The sequence below is a fragment of the Vanacampus margaritifer genome, chromosome 7 (assembly GCF_051991255.1).
Source record: "Vanacampus margaritifer isolate UIUO_Vmar chromosome 7, RoL_Vmar_1.0, whole genome shotgun sequence".
Taxonomy (NCBI): domain Eukaryota; kingdom Metazoa; phylum Chordata; class Actinopteri; order Syngnathiformes; family Syngnathidae; genus Vanacampus; species Vanacampus margaritifer.
Window position 1 is genome coordinate 27,057,141 of NC_135438.1, and position 20,312 is coordinate 27,077,452.

The following is a 20,312-nucleotide window of genomic DNA, read 5'->3' on the forward strand; positions in this document are numbered from 1 at the left end:
GCTCTAATCACAGAAAAAAGGAAGGCGCTGAAGGAAAAAAAGAGTGGCTCACCTGTAGCGTAGTACCCGGCAGCGCTCTTTTTTTCGACAGTTTACCAAGCGACGCCCCTCTCCTACTCAGGTGTGCACAATGAAGCTGTCGGTAATCACACACGCCAGCAAGCAGCGAGGCGGACACTCACCCCCACGTTTGGTGTTTAATTCAAACAGACGCTTGCTTGCAGCGTTTTTTGTTGTTGTTGCTTGCGTCACCACAACATCCTCTTTCGGCCATATTCCTTGGGCTTTAAATTTATTTCAACCGAATGCCGAAAATGCATATTTTCCATGGCCAAATATTCAGTGCATCACTACTGTATACAGTGTTTTATTTTACTTTTTACTAATTTAACTAAATTAGTTTCGATAATAAGGATCTTTACGTAAAGTAGAAGCCAAACGTCTGTATTTCACTTTTTTAGTTCACACAGTTCTCCTTGCTCGTCTGGGGGGAAACGCCTATCAAATGTCGGCAACGTGCAAGATCATCTTCATCATCAACTTCATCAGTCTCTGCAGCCAGCTTCACTTCATAGACGGACGTCCTTTTGCGGCTCTCAGCTATTTTCAAAGTATGCGATGAGATCAGTGGCACTACAACGATGAATGGCTGAATCCGAAGCTCAGCGGCTACATGGTAAATGGACTGCTTTTTATATAGCGCTTTAACTACACCAAAGCGCTTTACAAGTTAAGCCTTACATTCACCCATTCACACACACATTTACACACCAATGGGCGACTGCTGCCACGCAAGGCGCTGCCAGGTCCATTGGGAGCAAATCGAGGTTCGGTGTCTTGCTCAAGGACAATTCGACATGGTCAACAGAGTTGAGGATCGAACCCACAACCTCATGGATGGGAGACAACCACTCAAACACTGAGCCATGCCGCTCCCATGCTACAAACACTCGAAGTGCGCATGCGCAGCGAGGAGCGAGCATGCATGACATCGTTAAGGCAGATTGATTGACGGGATAAGGAACCAATCGTTAAGATGATCAACCCGGAAGCCGCAGCGACAAAAGATCCTTGAATGCACTTTTAAAAGCTGAGCTTTTAAGGATTCTAGAAATTTTATTTTCCTCAAAATTCAAGGATACAAATATCCAAGGTTTTTTTTCCCCCATACGAACACACATTTCCACATGACACAACAAAATACAAAGCCTAGGGGTAATGTAATGCTTGAGTTTGAAAATGAAGAATGAAAATGCAAGAGGCTTGAATTTCACATGATAGTTACAATCTACTTTAAGGCCTATCTATACCTGCATAAGTAAAATAAATAAATAAAGTAATTATTTAATTAATTATTTAATTAATTAATTAAATATTAAATCGTATTAACTCTTTGACTGCCAGACGTTTTCAGAAAAGGGATGCCGTGGGTGCCAGCCGATTTCAGCATTTTGACTGATCTTTCAAGGTCCACAGAAAATTTTGTGTTTGGACTATGGAAACACACATACTACCAAATGAAAGATTGGACGTTACGGTGGTGTTACGTCTGGCTTCTTCATGTCCTTCAGTTCCTATATACCGGGTGGTAAGAGATGTTCTGATCCATCTTATCCGCTCCATTCATGGTGGCATCGTAGTCCATAACCAGTGTCTTCTCCGTGATCAGACAGTACCCACTCTTCCGATGAATATGCATTGGACTCGGGGCACTCTTCGTCGTCCGATTGAACGTCCGCCTGAGCAGAAGTGCTCGGTTGTGCTCCGCGTTTTCTGGCGTTAGCATCGCTAGCCGGTGAGGCTTTATGCCGTGATCATAGCCGCCGCGTCAACGCTTCCAACTTCGGCGTCAACCTCGGAGTCACCATCATCATCATCGTCGTCATCAATGTGCTCTTTAGCACTGGTTGATGCTTTTCTTCTTTGAAAAAAACGATCAAGCGTGAGCTGCTTGCCATCGGTCGCCATTTTCGCTTTCTCAGCCATTGTCCCCTCAACACTCTAGCTCCGCCTCACGTCTTCTACTACTGACGCTTACCCGATCTTGTCCAAAGAGAGTTATCGCTGCCATCTAGGGGCCAAAAATAGTCATTATACTAACTAGATGTGCTTGATACTTTCAGCACAGCTGGCCAAGGCTTTCCTCCACCCGTTTCCAAAAAAAAAAAACTGGTGAACGTCTTAACGCCTTTGGCGCTCCTCCGTAGGATTTTACTAAACGTTATTTAACATTTTTGGCAGTCAAAGAGTTAAATCAATATTAACATTCCTCTGAAATTGTGTGCTTCAAAAAGTCTAATTTTAAACATTAAATAGAGGTTTTAGAAATTGAACGTTTAAAGAAAAGAATATACTCAAATTAAAGCAACTGGAAAAACGGTAAGAACAAATACTGAGTGTTCTGTGCGTTTTGGCCTCTAGTGTGGTGGTGTGGATGCATGATGTACACACTTAAAGTGAGTACAGAAGAAAGTCATGATTTAATTCTATTAAAATAGCTCGTTTTTCACACATTGGGAGGAATTTGTGCCTTTGTGTAGAGTTATCTTACCTGTAGGTATGTGTTCCCACTGCATTTGTGTGTGAATATTCGTTATGTGAAGGAAAACCACTCCCGAAGTCGACGCTAACTTCCAGTTAGTGTTTGAATGGGATCCTCCCTTTGCTTTTAGCATTAGCGCTAGGCTAGCAAAGTTGCAAAAATTAAACATGTTTTGGATATAAATATACAGTGGATGTTATTCTTATTGTCGAGTGTTTAGTTTTACAGTTAACTCTAACTGGGATGTCATTAAACAGCTTAAAGGACGCTTGGGGGGCAGGGCCCCCAGAACCAGACTGAACCGCTACAAGAACTCATTCCTGCCGACATCCATCAAACCACTTAACAACCGACATTAACTCAGTGCAATAAGATATATGGTGCAATGTTGTGTGTGTGGAATATTGGAATATATGCAGCCGTGCTGTACATACTCATGTGTATATATATATATATATATATATATATATATATAGGAGTGTGTGTGTGTGTGTGTGTGTGTGTGCAGTCCTCATGTATGTACTTCTCTACACATGTATACTTCTGTGAAGACTTCTGGGAAGTCTTCTACTTATTGCTGCACTTCTTTATCTCTTTCTATTCTGTTGTTTTTTTTCTTTACTGTAAACTGCAGCTGGACGGAGTCCAGGAAAAAGTTCCCCACGGGGAAAATAAAAGTATATCGTATCGTATCGTATCGTATATGCTACACACTTGCTAGTTGCTAATGCTACGTAATCAAAATGGTGCATTCAGGGTACTTTCATAGCGTCGTAAATGTTGGATTTCTTCGATAATAACGTTTTAAGGGTTTGTTTTGGCAGGTATTGAGGGGCAATAATCGGCTGTTTAAAATTGGCGGCCGATTAATCGGACAGGCCCTACAATGTACCATTTGTTAAACAGTTCTTGCATATAGCAAAGTCCTTCTCCAGCATTGTTTGATCCACATTATTATAAAATTCGAAATGTATCCATATTAGGCACACATTTTCCTTATATGTCTTTACTTGCGTCTTGTTTGCCTAAAAACGTCCCCCATTACCCCGCCGCTCTTGTGAGGCGCTCCCCCTAGCGGCCCACCAAGTAATTGTTCAATAAGCATGGAGCATTTATAGAGGCCATCTATTAACTAAAAAATTGGTACTTGGTGTAGGCATATCGATAATCGATCAGGAGACAAAGCACAGTGAAACATCGGAGTTCGAACGTCTCGGAACTCGTACAAATCAGATTTCGACCCAAAAATCTGAGTAAAAAATGCCTCGGAGTTTGATCTCATTCTCGGAGTTTGAACACCAAAGCAAACCAAGCAAAGCCGAACGTACCTTGACCGGGGTAGCTGAGTGAAGCCCAGCAATGCCGAATGCTCACGTTGCGGTAGTTGAGACAATGCATTGCTCATTTCCAATCAGAGTGGGTGAACACTCACAGAGGTGCTCCGTACATTCACGAGTGCATTTGGATTTTTCCACGACAATTTTCTTCGACATAGGCCCAAAGAAAGACAGCAGTGCCAGAGGCAGAAAAGAAAAATGTACAGTGCTATGAGCCTTAGTGGATTTAGGAAGGAGATTATCTTGCCGTTGTGACTACTTCCGTAAATACTGGCACAAGGACCCACCCCCCCTTAGCTGTTCAACAACGTGCCTGATGCTAAACAGCGCACAAGGACCCCTTGGTGGTCTAACAATATGCCCAATGTAAAATACACTAACTCAGCACTGAACTAAAGCATGCATTCATTAATATAGCATTTTTTATCCACTGAGGCTATCACACCACAACAAAAATACTGTACAGGGTGTACATGTTTTTTTACATGAAAAAAAAGAAAGAAAAGAAAAAGAAATTAAAATATGAATTTTCTGTTTTTGGAGCTTGGGAACAGATTAATTGCATTTACATTATTTCCTATGGGAAAAAATGTTTCGGAGGTTGAACAAATCGGACTTTGAACACTTCACAGGAATGAATTGTGTTCAAACTCCGAGGTACCACTGTATTGTGATTCATCTAATGTAAAGTGTCTATATTGCTGACTGAAAGGGGTGTTTTGAGAGTAGTTAGTTATTTACTGATTTTTCTCAAATAAATTGTTAAAATTAAAAATTTAATCTAAAATAATTTACTTACTCATTTCTTTCATTATCCATTTATATTATGTATAGTACAGTATAGCACTGCGGGTTGCAGTCTCCTCTCGTGCTGCAGCTATCGAATATTTTGGTATTCAATATTTATATAAAAAATTCTATTGAATAATCAGGTATTTGGATAAAAATAATATTTTCACAAGGTGAAAGAACATTTATGAGTACAGAAGACATTAAAAATATATTTCCACTTACTAATGACCGACCAACTTTCATTTCTAGATAATCACCTTTTTTTTTTTTACTTAGATTTAACATTATTTTCCTCCAGAAAGTTAGGGATATTTTAGACAAATGTCTCCCCATGGATTTTGGAATGACGTTCTAATTAAAAATTAGGCAACCTCCCTCTCTACCCACTCTTAAAACACATCTTTGTTCTTTGGCGTTTGACTCGGCATGAGACTCATCATTGTTTCAATGTTTTATGGTGCCTGCTGTATTTTGTTATTAATTTATTTATTTTATTAACTTACCTAACTTGTGTTATTTTATTGACTTATTCATTTACCCACTTAAGATAATTATTAATTTATTTAGTGTTATTTTTGTTTTACCTGCCTTTATTCCATGACTGAATTTTACTCCATGTACAGCACTTTGTATGAAATAAAATTCCGAGTTGAGTAGTTTTTGGTCTGTGAGACAAAGTGATTTTGCCGACCGTCAAGTGCACATGTGAAAGAGCTGGGTTTATTTATTAAGAACGGCAACTGCGTCCGGCTGTCAGCACCAAAGTGTGAAAATCATCACGTCGATTAGACTGCCTTTGAAAAGTAGTCCGATGACTCTAGCTGCAGCCGCTAGCACCATTAACACGCTAACACTGTAGACAGGCGCTGTGCAATACAATGTCAGCATACTTAAGTCTTCTTTTAGTGCCCTTAATTGGTGATCAAACGTGATTTCTGTACGAACTTGTTTTGTTGACGTTGGTCGCAATTGTTTACACCGGCAATAAGAACGGCAAAGAAAACATTCTGCAGGACGAGTCAACGGGACGGGAACAACTTCAAAATAAAAGTGTTCATTGGCATTGCGCTCCACATATTACTTGGTATGGAGAGGTTTATTTTGAAGTTGCCAGACATGTCAAATATGTCAAATGTTAACTCTAGATTTGTCATTGCGCTAGTGGCTCTTACGCCGGAAATCCGGGACCGTGGCGGAGTTCTTTAAGCCCTGCATTTAGTCTTGTAGTGTCTATGAACAATTTCCTTGTGTTTGATTTGGAAACAGAACGACTTATAGGTATTAGAGAGGATTCTGCGGCAAACGAGTAGCCCAACGGCTGTTTGTGGTTTTCTCAATAGCGCGCACGTGTAAAAATACCCCTCCTCCTCCCTGCCTTTTACGCAGGAAACACCTGTATAATAATATGTATAATAATGTATAATAATAATAAATAATATTTTGTGTTTGCTATAAATCATTTATTTTAAAAAGATTAACAATTTATACTTTATAATTTATATCTACACGACATACGCTACTTGCAAAACATTCGCTGTGTATATAGGAAAAATTTGCGTCAATAAACAAACCATTGAGCTGCATTGACCCTGGGGTCATACAACTTTATATGTTTACAGTAGCACTAAGGAACTTTTTAAACTTAACAAAATATCTTCATAACTCTTCTGATGAAACATCAACTGAGGGGTCTGTATCATTTTTACTGGCAGTAAGCAACTTTGAGGAGGATGGTAAGAACACTGCCACACAAAAAACTACAAATGTGCTGACTGCTTTATGGCATACGTCACTTCCCCCTTACCCCATTCATTACAAAGACAGTTGTCAATTTGAGCTAAAAAACAACGCAATGTGCTTGTCCTCATTGGAAATGTGATCTTCCTTCAGGCATAACATTACCGCTTTTAGTCCTTATGGTGCGGCCATAATCAATTGAACTGAAAGTTCCTTAGTGTTGCTTTAAAACTAGCACTAATAGAATTCTAAAACAACTAGATCTCCCAGAGCAGTCATTTTGACGGCACTTAGGTAATCATACTAATATTGTTATTACTCACTGTTTTGAGTAACTAATAAAGCCCCTCCCTTGCTTTTCTGTGCTTATACTACCAAAAATGTCATGACTCCATCACATCAAGGAGCCTACTTTTTACTCTAAGCTTTTACTCTACCTCGAGCTGCGTCACCACTTCCAGTGGAGCGATACACGTTTCCTTTTAGCGGCGGTGGGCTGGTCTTGTTTGGACTTGCTGTCTGAAAATGCCGAGCTATCCAGCAACCACTCATTGTGATTCGTCAGACTCTGTCAGCTTCTCAGAATGTAGCTGTGAAAAGCATTAACAACTAGCAAGTGTGTAGCATATGTTGTTCTGGTTATTCTGTTGCCCCCCACCACCACACCCCAAGCGTCCTTTAAGCTGTTTAATGGCATCCCAGTTGGAGTTAACTGTAAAACTAAACACGCCGACAAGAATTGCATCCATTGAATATTTAAATACAAAACATGCTTCGTTTTTAAAACATCGCAAGCAAAGCGCTAATGCCAAAAGCAAAGGGAGAATCCCATTCAAATGCTAACAAGAAGTTAGCATCGACTTCGGGAGTGTTTTTCCTTCAAATAAGGAATATTCACACACAAATGCTGTAGTAGCACAGAAGATAACACTACGCAAAGGCACAAATTCTTCCCAATGTGTGATTTTTATTTTATTTTAATAGAATTCAATCACAACTTTCTTCTGTACTCACTTTAAGTGTGTACAATGTGAATTCACGGCACCACACTGCCCCCAAGAGGCTACACACAGGAACAGTCAGTATTTTTTCTTACAGTTTTTTCAGTTGCTATTATTTTAGTTTATTCTATTCTTATTTCACTTCTTATTGTTTTAATTTGTTATTGTCCTTTTTAAGTTATATTTAAAGTTGATATTATAAGAATTCAAACACTTTCCTCAAAATTCAAGGATGCAAACATCCAAGGATTTTTTATTTATTTTTAACACACATTTAAAACACATTTCCACATGACATGGCACAAAATACAATCCCCGAGGTCCCAGGTTAGCCCAGTATGTCCCAAGATTTGTGAAAATAACACAAGATAAAAATATATAAAAGAAAAGGTTAATGCTTTACAGCAGTTGTAAACAAGTAAGAATGGTTTTATTATTGACCTATAAATCTATACAATAACCTTGTACACTTCATGAAATTTGTTGGTAAGGTCATAAAATGGAGTTGTCTTCAAAACAGAGAATCTTAATAACGAAAGTTTGTGTATAAGTGACACACATTGAAACAGAATTGGTTGGGGGGGATAATTGTATACATTAAATACATACATATATATATATATATATATATATATATATATATATTATTTATTTTTATATAAATCGCAGAATAATCGGTAATCAGTATTTTTCTCTGCCAAAAATCGGTATCGGCATCGGCTTCAAAAAAATGCATATCGGTCGGGTCCTACTAACATTCCGTGTCACACCCACAGTTTGTTTTGTTTTTTGATAAGTACAAGTCTGTTATATAATAATCGGTAATCAGTATTTTTCTCTGCCAAAAATCGGTATCAGCATCGGCCTCAAAAAATGCATATCGGTCGGGCCCTACTAACATTCCGTGTCACGTCCACAGTTTGTTTTGTTTTTTTGATAAGTACAAGTCTGTTACAGGTTGATAAAGCGATTTTTAAGTGAATCAGACAACTTAATTTGTAGTAAAAGAGCCATAGTCTGATATTGTTTTTCAATAGTCTTCAAATTGGATGAGACAATGTGGTGTTACTACACTCCATTAAACAGTGTAAAAAGTGTTTTCATAAAAGAATAAACTAATTCATGCACAAAAATGTTTGTGAGACTTCTTACATGATATCATGTATCTCAGCTCTCACCTCGTCTGACTCTTGGGCCATAGACACCACCTTTTCCGGGAAATCCAGAAGTTCCTGTAACTCGGATTGGCTCAGGTCAAGAATCTTCTCCATTTGATTTGACAGGATTGCTATTCATCATACAGGGGCCAGAAAACAGTTACCAGTATATTTGGAAATGGTTTAGAGTTACTTGGAGTACTTACATGCTGCTAGCAAACCAAATTCCACCGTATACTGACTGGGAGTCAGCTTGGATGTACATCCAAACACCAGCGAGATTTACTATCAGGCAATTTAACGTTAACGTCCACCTGAACACCGTTCTGTTCTGACTGAAATAAATGCTCTCCACGTTGCTTATAAGACAGTCCGTTTTATAAATCAAGTGATGTCCAATTTCACCTGTCGGGCGTTTTTACCAGTAAAATTAGAGCAGTTGGGATACTAGCCATATCAGTGACTACGATCATCAACTTCGAAGGAAGCCCGTGCTTTGATCATCAACTTCGAAGGAAGCCCGGGCTTTGATCATCAAAGCGGAGCAGAAAAAAATATTTCTTGCTTCCGAGTAAGTCTCCGTATACAACTGATTTTGATCAAAGTATGCCTAACTCCCAAAGACTGTCATGCAATTTGAAGTTTCGCTTCACACAAACAGAAACGGGCGCCATGTTGAGAATAATCCATGTTACTGTGTCGCAGGGGTGTGTTCGGAGGGGGGGGGGGGGGACAAACATGGAGAGGTTATTGTGACAATGTTTCCTTTTCCTTTGCGCTCTATCACTTTAAGGATAATGGTACATTCCAGTGCTTTTTTTTTTAGTCTTAAAACTTTATTTTTAAAGGTGTAACAATTCGCAGTGTGGCACCGTGCCACGGGGTAGCGCCTCTTTGTTTTTATGGGCATGTTCTTTTTCGTTTTTGGCTGTTAATGTTTTTAAAGGCAAGTTGTCCTTTTTTCTCCTTTTCTTTTACTTACTTTATTTTTTTTTTTATTAATACAGCATATACAGACATTCAAAGTCACCATATTACAATCAGGATACTACATAACATACAATGAATGTGCAAACAAAACTAATAATTATATAATATAATTAAAACTATTTCAACTCTTGTCAGGGGTCACAGCAAAGGTTTTACTCAGGTACAGCGTTCAAAATGTACGTTAACTTTTCTTATTTTTAACAAGGGACACTGCATTATAAATGATTAAAAGTGCAACTCAACCCCTCACTAATATTTTACAACAGACAGGTGGTTTTTGTGTGTCAATGTGTGTAATCGCCCAGGGCGCAATCAATCTGAGGGCGCACTCCGGCGCCCTAAAAAAAATAATAATAATAATTCCGACAGTTTACTCGCTAGACTACCGCACGTATCCATGTCGGGTTTTGCCAGGCATCCGGATTTAGGCCAGACAGTCCTAATTTTCAGTGATGTGTCCTGCGTAACCCTAAACCGAACACTGAACCCAACATCAGTTGGGCTCCACGTTTGTCACAACTGTGATTGGCCAAGAGTGGCTTCAGTTAAAAATCTCGTATATCAGTGATTCAACAAATATATACAAAACTCCACGTGTGGCTATCTGACTAGTCATTTCCTCGCCGTCTTCTTTGACAGCAGCGCTTGCAAGCAAAAAAATAAAATACAAAATGCAGCACTACCAAAAATGCCAAAACGCCGGACATCTTTTCATATTGAATGGACGAAAGAGCACAATTTCACGGCCAAAAGCAATCGAGACTCGTTTCACAGTTTCTGCACGCTTTGCCGGTGTGATGTGGAAGTGAGCAGTCAGGGCAAAGCAAAGCAGTCATTAAAAGTCATGCGACGGAAAAGCATAATAGCAGGTGAGCAGCATGTGCGTCATCATTGAAGACATTATTTCCTCGTTATTTGCTTTTCATAATAAATTATGTTTTGTGGCACGTTGTACTTTTATGTCACTGCTTAGTGTCTTAAAATTATGGTACTGTAAACTAAATAATTTGTCCAAAAAGTTTAACTCGATGTTTTTTACCATTTAGTTACACAAACATGACCTATAAACCATGCAAAACTTTATTGATGATGAGAATATACCGCAAGTCTGATGTACAGTGTTCCCCCATTTTCCGCTACATTTATTATGTTTTAAGGCTCTAAAACACCTAGCACCACGCAGTTTATACACTTTTCTCATTGATGCATTTACATTTTCTCACATTTCTCTCGTTTAAACATTCTCAATGTTCAAACGAGAGGTGTCTGTGCATTACAGCTTTTAATCATAGTTAATCGCATGACTTCAATAATGAAGTCACGATTAATTGCAAATTAATCACATTTTATGTCTCAATTTATATCTAAATTTATAATTAAGTGTACAATATTTTTTTCTAATTTTTCATACTCTTGTTAACATAAAAGAGGGAATAAATATCAACCTAATAGAAATATGGTTGCATTTTTTTTAGTCATTGATTCAGTAATTTCTGACAATTCATAAAAAATATATATATTAAAATGGGTACTGTACTGTAAAAAAAAAAAAACACAAAAACAAGTGTGACTGATTTGTGTTGGTCATTTTTCTGTCAAAACATGGCATACTTGCGTTTGTAAGACAATGGTGACAGGTCAGTGCATTTTTATTTTCATATTAAGAGCTAACTAATTTTTAACGAGGTAACTTTTGAAATTCTGAACATTTTAAAAACTAAAATACAACATGACCCCAGTCACACAAATATATGCATTGTTATTTAATTTATTACTACTTAATTGTGTTTCAATGACTCCTTTGCACAACGTGAAATGCTTTTATTTTGTTAAGTTCAATACGGATGTGCATTGTAAAATTACGCAACTTTACTGGAGACGAACCATAATATGCGGTGGGCGGAGGCGACGTATCTGCTTTACTTTTTGAGATCAATTATCCCTGGTGAGGGAAGACGTAAATCGTTTATGTTTTGAAGTTAATTTTTTCCTGAATCAGATTTTGTTAGTTGGCATTCGTAATTATTGCACATTTTTCCAAAATCAAGTTGTAAATTTCATTAAACGTGCAGGCAACGCTGCAGACTACTATGTCAGTTGAACTAGCTGGTCACGCTACACGACGAAACATTACACAAAATATGTGCGAAAGGCGAAGCGTCTACGTTTGCAGGTGAGTATACATATTTTTGGAAATGACGAGTGATGCTATTTATATGTTGTATAAAGTTTGGCGATGCAAATGACGATTAAACGGGCCAACTGTTAGCATGTATGTTAACAAATGTGTTGTTTACAAGTCTTGCTCAAGCACTTGTGAAGCTCGAGACCTGAAGCTATATTTCTTTGTCACTGAATATTCATCTCGAATTACTATTACATCATCAGACATGATGTAGGAGGGAAAACAAAAAACAAAAGTTGGTGGTAGTTGTGTGGGTTTAAGTGGCAAATGGCCATGCAGCTTCAGACAGTGAAGGGCTTGATAAGCCACGCACTCACGGTGACAAGTTGACGTTACGGTTTAGTTTATTAAGGGTATTTTATTGATCTTACAGAAATGTAAATGTCCATAGAGGGCGAGATCGGGGGAGGAACGTATATGATCTAAAAATATGATCCTTTGTGGTCGCTCAGCAAAATGAAAAAAAATAAAAAGTATCATGGAACTTTGTTGGACATAAATAATTATCCAATACCACACACCCTAGAGTTTGTATTTTAGCCATCTTAGTAGCATATCAATGAACTAACTATTAATTAAATTAACAACAACAACTTGAGTTAGTCATCTTCAAATGACCTATTGCCACAGATGGTGCACTGGCACAAGTTTGTACATGGCAGCTGCTTCAGTTTGCAGGTGCATCCCCCCATAACATGATTTGTTTTCATACAAGAGCAATGCACCAGCTCGAGTATTGGCTCTGGAGCTGAAGGGAGTGATCATCCAGTCCATTCATTCCACATCGCAGCAGACCTGTCTCGGACTACGAACACTGCGACGATGTTGAAGAAGGCCCAGCAGCGGCTCCACTTCCTGAGGGTTCTCAGAAGGGAAAACCTCAACACCCCTTCTACCGCTCCTGCGTAGAGTCTGCTTATCTACGCCATCGCAGTGTGGTACCCCAGCTGTACTGAGGAAGAGGTTGCAGAGAATATAAAAGTATAAAAGGAGAGCAGAGAAGATCATCGGTTGCTTTCTGCCCTTTCTTCTGGATATCTGCCACTCCCGCTACTTCAGTAGAGCTCAGAACATTATTAAGAAAAGAAAAGAGTCACCCAGGTCACCATCTCTTTGACCTGTTACCCTCGGGCAGGTGTTACAGGTCACTAAAATCAAGAACAAACAGATTCAAAAACAGTTTTTTATCAAAGAGCTGTTCAACTCATACTCATCTTGATCATTTAAATGACAATTTTTTATTATGCACTTTACACTACTGTACTGGGTACTTAATTATTACAATGTATATTTTTTTAATCTACCCTTTTAATCTGAATATACTATTATTTATTCCATACTGTGTGTTGATAATTGTTTTAATTTTGCATGAGGGAGCAACACAATCTCGTATCTTAATGTTACAACGACAATAAAGGCTATTCTATTTTATTCAATTCTATCCATCCATCCATCTTCTCAGGGGCAGGAACAGGCTTACATTCAAGGCTGCTTCTGTGGACTGCAGCCTGATAGTTGGTAAACTAAACGTGCGTAAGCAAGGAGTCTATCTGAAATAAGTGTTTTTTTTTTCCTTCTTCTCTGAGCTCATTTTATGTTTGGATGTTGGCAAAGTGCATGTAGCAGTCTCTGTGATAGCTGCTGTTGGCTGGAAATGCAGCAGATTCCTGAAATTTAACTTCTACATATAACTTATAATGGGATAATGCTTGAACATACATATTAGTCAAAGGTAATTTTCAGTTTCAGTTTCTAGGCAAACAAGCCATCCACATAACATGTAACAAACTTTGTTTTTAAGGTTATGCAAAGCCTCTTCTGCTACTTGTACCAATTGGTCTGTCCACAGAAACACAGAATTTATACAGCAGTCCATTTCTGTGTTGTTAGTTAGAAAACAGTTTCAACAAATGTGGGCGTGTAATTATGTAGCTCATTTTTGTGACATGCAGACTATTGAGAATAATTTTTTTCCTTGTTTATTCAAGCGGAAAAAAGAACACTTTGGAGATCAAATGTGGCAAGTCTGTCATATTTATTATATGCAAAGTTCGCAATGAATTTTAGGCAATAATGTTAGAGAAGCCTTAAATTTTAAGAAGATGGCATGACTTTTCAAAAGAAGTGGCAATAAGGACTATTCCAAGTCAAGTTTAAAGACTAACTTCAACGACGTTGCCGCATTTTACCTTTCTGAAAGTGACTGATGTACAAGTGTTATTTTAGCAATAAATGTGTCGATGTGTGTAAAAATATTTAGACATAAGGTATAAACTACGACAGTGCTTAAACATTACAGGTTATCAAGTCGCTAGCTAAACCTGGAAAAACAAACCAAGAGGGCGCATTTTGAAGCGTGCCATTGGACAATAACCACAACTACGTCATGTATGACGGACCCCGAGCATAGCTGCCTGCTCAGTTCGCCGGAGCCGGTAACCCACAAAAAGTTGCAGATCAATACAAAATGTGCAAGAGATAAGAGTGCCAACCATTTTTGTTTGATTTGTTGATAAATGAAGCTGATAACAAAAAAAAATAAAGTACTCCCTCGTTGGGGATCGTTTAAATACACGAAATCGGCCCACCGCCTATAAAAGATTGTTGTGTTCTTTTCATATGAAGAACTATCTAATCTTTAAAATGAAGTAACTTGCGAACTTCTTAAAAATTTTAAAATTGTAAAATACAACTTCACGCCAGTCCCCACAAATATATATATATATTTTTTTATTACTGCTAAATTGTGATATATATATATATATATATATACTGTATATATATACTCCTTTTCACGACGAACGCTTTTATTGTGTTAAAGACCCAACTTTGAAGTAATTTCATGAAATGCCAAAAAGGGTCACAAGTGATGTAATTAAACATTGTCCAAAAAATTAAGCATGAAAAAATAATTTATATTTTGTATATTTGACAAAATAATTGTTTTTCCGAAGAGCCTGGCAACCGATAAACCAGTGATACCTCACACCGGGGACAACAATGGCAGACATCAACACAGCATACAAAGCCAGTCAAAAATTTATTCAGAAAACGATATGTCGAGCTTAAATGAGGAGATCCAAGACTTTGCAGAGTTGGAGGAAGAGGAGGAGGTTGGCATGTTATATGTTGGACCATATATGTATGAGCCAGATGCTGATCAGGACGCTGAAAATGTTGTGCCCGGAAGACCTGACATGGAGTGGAGACGAGACCAATCGAGATTAGAAGATTGGTATATACGCTAGCATATAGCATGCTTTCACTTGTTAGTGTATGTTTTTAAAAGGGCAGTGAAGCAAAACTGAGTCTGGTTGTATTTAACAATGTACTCGCGTCACTTTTGATCAATCCCCAAAGTGAAAGTCCTAATCTTCTGTATCGGAAATGTACAGGTGGGCTACTTCTCCATCAAACGCCAGGTTCCTTCTCTCGTCATTGTAGTATTGTCAGAGTCAGTCTCATTCCGTGCGGCTCCTCAGAAATTATGTTGCTTTTGCGAAAGCTCCAACATTAGTGCAAGCGTACACGTTTAGCCCAAGCTTGCACATCCATTCACAAATTGTGGCGTAACTCGCTCTAGTCAAGCAGTTCCATTAAATGAAGCCAAAATAATGACACCATAGGTTCTAGTACTATATAAAGGAAATCCAGCCCTAAATAAGGACTGGCAGGCATTAGAACCCAATAGACTCGCGTCGTTAATCAAATGTAAAAAAAAAAAATTGTGCGGTTAAAGGCACTTTAACACGATATTAACATGATAATTTTGACACCCCTAATATATAAAATTTAAATATACGAATATAAACTGTAAATAACTGCCAGAAATGAAAGTTCCAGGTGTTATGGAAAAGGGGGCGAAATTCACATTTGCAGGACATTTTATTACCTTTTTACAGTCAAATAAGCCAAAAAAAGGAAGCCCAGGCAGATATTTTTAGGCTTAGATAATAAAGCAACACTAAGGAACTTTCAGTTTATGTAATTTATGGCAGCACCATATGGACAAAAGCGGTAATGTTATGCCTGAAGGAAGACCACATTTTGCATGAGCGCATTGCATCACTTTTGAGCTCACGCCAGCAAGTGAAAGCTGGGCCAGTGTTGATTCTTGACTGTCCTTTTACAGTAGCTTCCATTTTTCTTTTTTGTCTCCTCAGACAAAACTTTAAAAAAGTTGTTTTGCAGCTTCTGCCAGGAAAGCAGTAATCGTGCGTCTACATTCAAATTGACTTCTGTCTTTGTAACGAAGGGGTAAAGGGGGGAGTTTGTGTGGCAGTGCTCCTACCATTCTCCTCAAAGTTGCTAAGTGCCAGTAAAAATGATACAGACCCCCTCAGGCCATAGCAAAGGGTACCTTTGTACTTTGTACCTTTGGGTACCATTCAACTAGTTTTATGTTGATGTTTCATCAGAAGAGTTATGAAAATATTTGATTATAGTTCAAAAGTTCCTTAGTGCTACTTTAAAGTGTTAACTCAATAGAACAGATGATGCAGTCATTGTGTAGAAAAAAAAATACAAAACATTTACACAACAGTTTCTTTGAATAAAACTCATCCAAGTTGTTTGAAACGTGTGTGTGTGTGTGTGTGTGTAATTATTCTCACATTTTTACGGACTATAGAAAGCTCATAACTGTTCCCTTCTTCCCAACCTGGTGAGGCTCCAAACTGTTGAACTGAAGGGTAATCCTGTGAATCAGGGGGGGACAAAATGTCAAGCACTTACCAAACTTTACATATTGATGTTGCTTGTGTCAAGCATCATCAGTGAATTGATTTGTTCTAAAAAAAATAATATTGCTAATCTCCTTGGTAGGGCTGGACGATTTTGCCTAAAAATAAAATCCCCGATTTTTTAACCACAAATTCAATTTACGATTTTTTCCCCGATTTTATATTATTATTGTTTTTTATTTATTTATTTATTTTGACAGAAACCAAGAAGCTAAAAAGTTTTTCTTTCATTATATCAGTTAACAAAAGTAACCATATTTCTCCTCTTGGAGTTAATGTGCAGAACTTCAACCTTGAATCAAATACTTCTGGAAATGTAAATGTATGTGTTGATAAAGTGGAAAAGTAAAACTTGATTTTTTTGCCAACTTTGTTTTAAAAGATAAACAGCGCTACTCGTGTCCCTCAATATGACACAAATATCACCCTTAGGCTTTAATTTAGGAACCGAGGTCCAACTGTTTGCTGATTTTACAAGTACAAGTACTGTTCTGTAAATTGAGGTGGTTATTTTGCCATGACTGGCAATTTTCCTGTTAGCGTTATTTGATTGGCCAGTTCCCGGAGTAAGAAAGTCTTGGCCTGCCGTAAATCTGCTATTTTACCGTGATTAGACCGCTTCATCCCCTTCTTAAGATCTTTTTTCATTTTTCAATTAGTTTTGTCACTGAAAATAAGCTGTTATTAGCTTTACCATACCAGCCCTAGATACTACATTTCATAAGCAGACGACGCAGAGGCTCAGAGTTGCTGCTGAAAAGCGTCATGGGCACGGCGAATGAAGGTAAGCTTGTCTTTCGTAAGTGACATGACATGACTTTTAACTAAGTGCTTGCGAGGCGAGTCCGTCTTGACGAGATAGCGTACATGTTGCGACCACGCAGCAACATAAACATGCACACTTGTGCTATTCACATAAGTTGTAAATGTCTATAAGCAATCATGGTAAAATATCCAATTTACAGCTCACTAGATTAAGATTTCCTCGCTCCGGCGAATGACCAATATTGGAGCCGTTGAGAGCAAAAATATCGCTAGCATTTGCGTTGCCAGTCACGGCAAAATAACCACTGCCTAAACAAATGGCGTGGAGCAACTTGAGCAGTATACTTGCGGCTAGGTAGCAGTAGCACATACCTGGGTTCTCCCTTTTTCAACAAGTGGTATACCTGTACATGGATGCCATATCATGAGTGAGGTGCAACGTGTCCGCTTTGGTGATCGCTTTCATTGTGCCCCTTTCTTGCCATACGTGTTTCCTTGTGTAAATGACTCCTCCACAATAACAAAGTAAACTGTTTTTATTTAGCGGGACTTTGTTTCCTGTTGTTGAGTCTCTCCCGTATGGAGTGTGTGAGGACACGACTGGCAGAACATAAGTTACAAAAGCAACCAAAGGGGGAAAAAAAACATCGATGTTGTAATTTTTTTAATTGTCTACAACAAAACACTCAAATTAATTCAAAAAATCAATATATCGCCCAGCCCTACTCCTTGGTTTAAGGAACGTCATCGCCAGTGATTGTGAAGTGACGATATGATCAGGCATAGCATGCACAACAAAACAGTAAACTTCAGTACTTACCTGTCTTCAGTCAGAGCAAGTTCTCTGGTCAGAAACTCAAAGAGCTTGGCACTGTGCTCCTTATTCTTGTCAGCTGTGTCAAGTGCCCCGATAGCAGATATCGACAGCACCACACAGGGAGAACAAGATCCTGCCATCAACATTGGTAACCCTGGTTTCACAATCAAGTGCATTCTCTGTAACAGAGGAATGTGTGGATAAATCATTAACATCACTGATCAAAAACCGAGATAGCAACTACTGAAGCTATTGTAAACAGGACATGGCGGTATGTACGCATATTGTGGCTACTCTCTGTACCAATCAAACGGTGATGTAGATGTAAAAAAAAAGTATTTTCAGTATTATTTATTTTATTTATCTATTTATTTAGTTATTTATTTAGTACGCCAAGTTAGTTTCTTTCTTTTTTAATGTGTAACACCTACAATAATTGTTCCAAAATGTACTATTTATTTGTTTCCACTTCTCGTACAATTACGTCACTGTCAGTTTCAGAGAATCTTTCCACCCTCTTTGTCATGATTTCGGATTTCTTACATAACGAGATTGCTGCTACTTTACGGGGTCAAATTAAAGCATTTCTCAACGCAAATGAGGCTAGATGTGCGCAAGCTTGGTTAGTTTAGAAGTTGAACTGGTGGAATTCATCAACACACATTAATTACTTATGTGCATAGGATAGGTGTCTGCACACTTGATAAATACGTGTTTCTTTTGTACTGGATAAAAATTGGTGTAAAATTACTTACAACAACAGGCTTTCCCAAAACAGCCGCAGCGAATGAACAAAGCTTTTCCATAAAATCTTCGGAGAATGCGCTTGCTGGTAAATTGCTCTGCAAATCGACAAATGGCATATTTTTCGATGTGCAGGAAGCAACGGATTTCACTTCTTGCTGTTCAGTCCGTGTTCTGTTCTCAGTTCTTCCCTCAGCCAACCGGAGAGTAGACACGATCAAACTATCGGGATGAACGGGTGTCTCGCGAGAGTAATGTCGTTTTTTTTGTTTTTGTTTCTTCTTTTGGTGGTGGTGCGAAAGTCACGGGTTTACTTATGAAAAATCCATGGGAGTTGAGCGGTTCTGGCCAATGGTTGAGCAGATTCGAGCTTAGTTGTCTCGGCCAATAGTTGAACGAGAGCACTGCGGACCAATCGTATGGCTCCCGCAGACGCATCCGGAAGCGTTTTTTTTTAAATTGCTTTATTTAACAAATTGAAATCAAAAGCCAAACATGGCAAACATTAAGCAAACAAACATCATCACAGTACACAACAATATCACAATAACAGTAAAGGGGAAAAAATGAAATATTAAAAACACCTAAATGAGAACACAAATTTAAGGTCTTGATAGCCTTCTTATTTTTGGAAGGAGAGATGGACTGTAAATATACAGCCATCTCTTTCCATCTCTTTCAAAAACTGGAAGAAAAAAAATAGGTTTCGACTTTACACATTTACATTTATGAATATAAAACTTGGCAAGATAAATTAAACAATTCATAAAATATTATTATTTTTCAAATGAATTGTCATAGTTCAAAAATCCAAACAAAACATTCGGTAAGGAAAGCTCAAAATTCAAAAGGATATTATCCAAAATACATTTGCAAATGTCTTGCCATAGCTTGCGAGCATAAAAACATTTCCAAAACAGATGCACAAGAGTCTCTGATTGGGAGCCACAGAAGGAGCAGTACAGATAACCAAATTTAACAAAAAAGTATTTCACAGGAAAACAACGATGAATAATTTTGAAAGTCACTTCCTTTATCTTGTTCACTAAAACGAATTTCTGAGGCAGGGTCCAAATTTTTTTCCAACATAAATTCTTTACACGACAGTTCCAGTATGATATTGGAGGTGAGTGACAGCACGGATTTTGCGATTGTTTTTTATGACAAGAAGGTGTGAAACATAATTTACCAATTGGTGATTCAGTGACATCAGCAATAGGGGTGTCAGCTACAACACCAATGTGACCCCTATACAGCATTAATACACCAAAAGGAATAGCATCATAAACTACAGCAAATTGTTTAGGCGTCACAGGCATCAGAAAGTGTAGACGAAATTCCTCATAGGTAAATAACACTCCCCTGCTGTTAAATAATTGATTCACCCAGATGATGTTATGATCAAACTAAGACTTTAAAAAAAATTGATTTGTTCTTGTAACAAATGTCTTGGTTATTCCAAATAGAGTAGCGGTGAGGTGAAAAGTTATGCTTGTAGATGAG

General features: G+C 38.1%; 2 protein-coding genes and 1 long non-coding RNA gene across 8 annotated transcripts in view; 1 reads left to right on the forward strand and 2 right to left on the reverse strand.

Moving 5' to 3' along the window:
• The window catches only part of LOC144055726 (vacuolar protein sorting-associated protein 37C-like), a 73,705-nt gene extending 64,458 nt beyond the window's left edge, over positions 1-9,247 (reverse strand). For all 5 annotated transcript variants that reach the window (XR_013294924.1, XM_077571980.1, XM_077571981.1 and 2 more), the window contains exons 1-2: positions 8,773-9,247; positions 8,588-8,697 (exon numbers count right to left, since the gene is read on the reverse strand). Coding sequence is in view for 4 of the 5 variants with exons in the window: in XM_077571980.1 (XP_077428106.1) it covers positions 8,588-8,680 (93 nt within the window). In the remaining variant the exon portion in view is untranslated. The remainder of the gene's footprint in view (positions 1-8,587; positions 8,698-8,772) is intronic.
• Positions 9,248-11,024: 1,777 nt separating this feature from the next.
• Positions 11,025-13,419, forward strand: LOC144055206 (uncharacterized). Its single transcript, XR_013294788.1, has 2 exons — positions 11,025-11,729; positions 12,457-13,419. It is a non-coding gene; the product is annotated as an uncharacterized LOC144055206 (long non-coding RNA).
• On the reverse strand, positions 12,068-19,141 carry ddt (D-dopachrome tautomerase). 2 transcript variants are annotated; one of them, XM_077570995.1, is made up of 4 exons: positions 18,821-19,141; positions 18,069-18,244; positions 16,355-16,438; positions 12,068-12,693 (listed from the first exon to the last, which is right to left on the reverse strand). In XM_077570995.1, the coding sequence occupies exons 1-3, from the start codon at positions 18,926-18,928 to the stop codon at positions 16,366-16,368; spliced, it is 357 nt and encodes a 118-aa protein (XP_077427121.1). In that variant the 5' UTR covers positions 18,929-19,141; the 3' UTR covers positions 12,068-12,693; positions 16,355-16,365. The 2 variants fall into 2 exon arrangements, with proteins under 2 accessions (XP_077427121.1, XP_077427120.1); XM_077570994.1 differs by lacking the exon at positions 12,068-12,693 and adding an exon at positions 14,769-14,933 and having other exon boundaries at positions 18,821-19,140.
• Positions 19,142-20,312: the final 1,171 nt, after the last annotated feature.

What these genes read in the sequence shown, in the direction of transcription:
- ddt (XM_077570995.1), bottom strand. Translation starts at nt 18,928, where the DNA reads ATGCCATTTGTCGATTTGCAGAGCAATTTACCAGCAAGCGCATTCTCC. An exon ending in TTTTGGGAAAGCCTGTTGTT is followed by an intron (nt 18,245 to 18,820) that starts GTAAGTAATTTT and finishes CCTCTGTTACAG; the next exon opens with AGAATGCACTTGATTGTGAA. An exon ending in CTTGCTCTGACTGAAGACAG is followed by an intron (nt 16,439 to 18,068) that starts GTAAGTACTGAA and finishes CCTGATTCACAG; the next exon opens with GATTACCCTTCAGTTCAACA.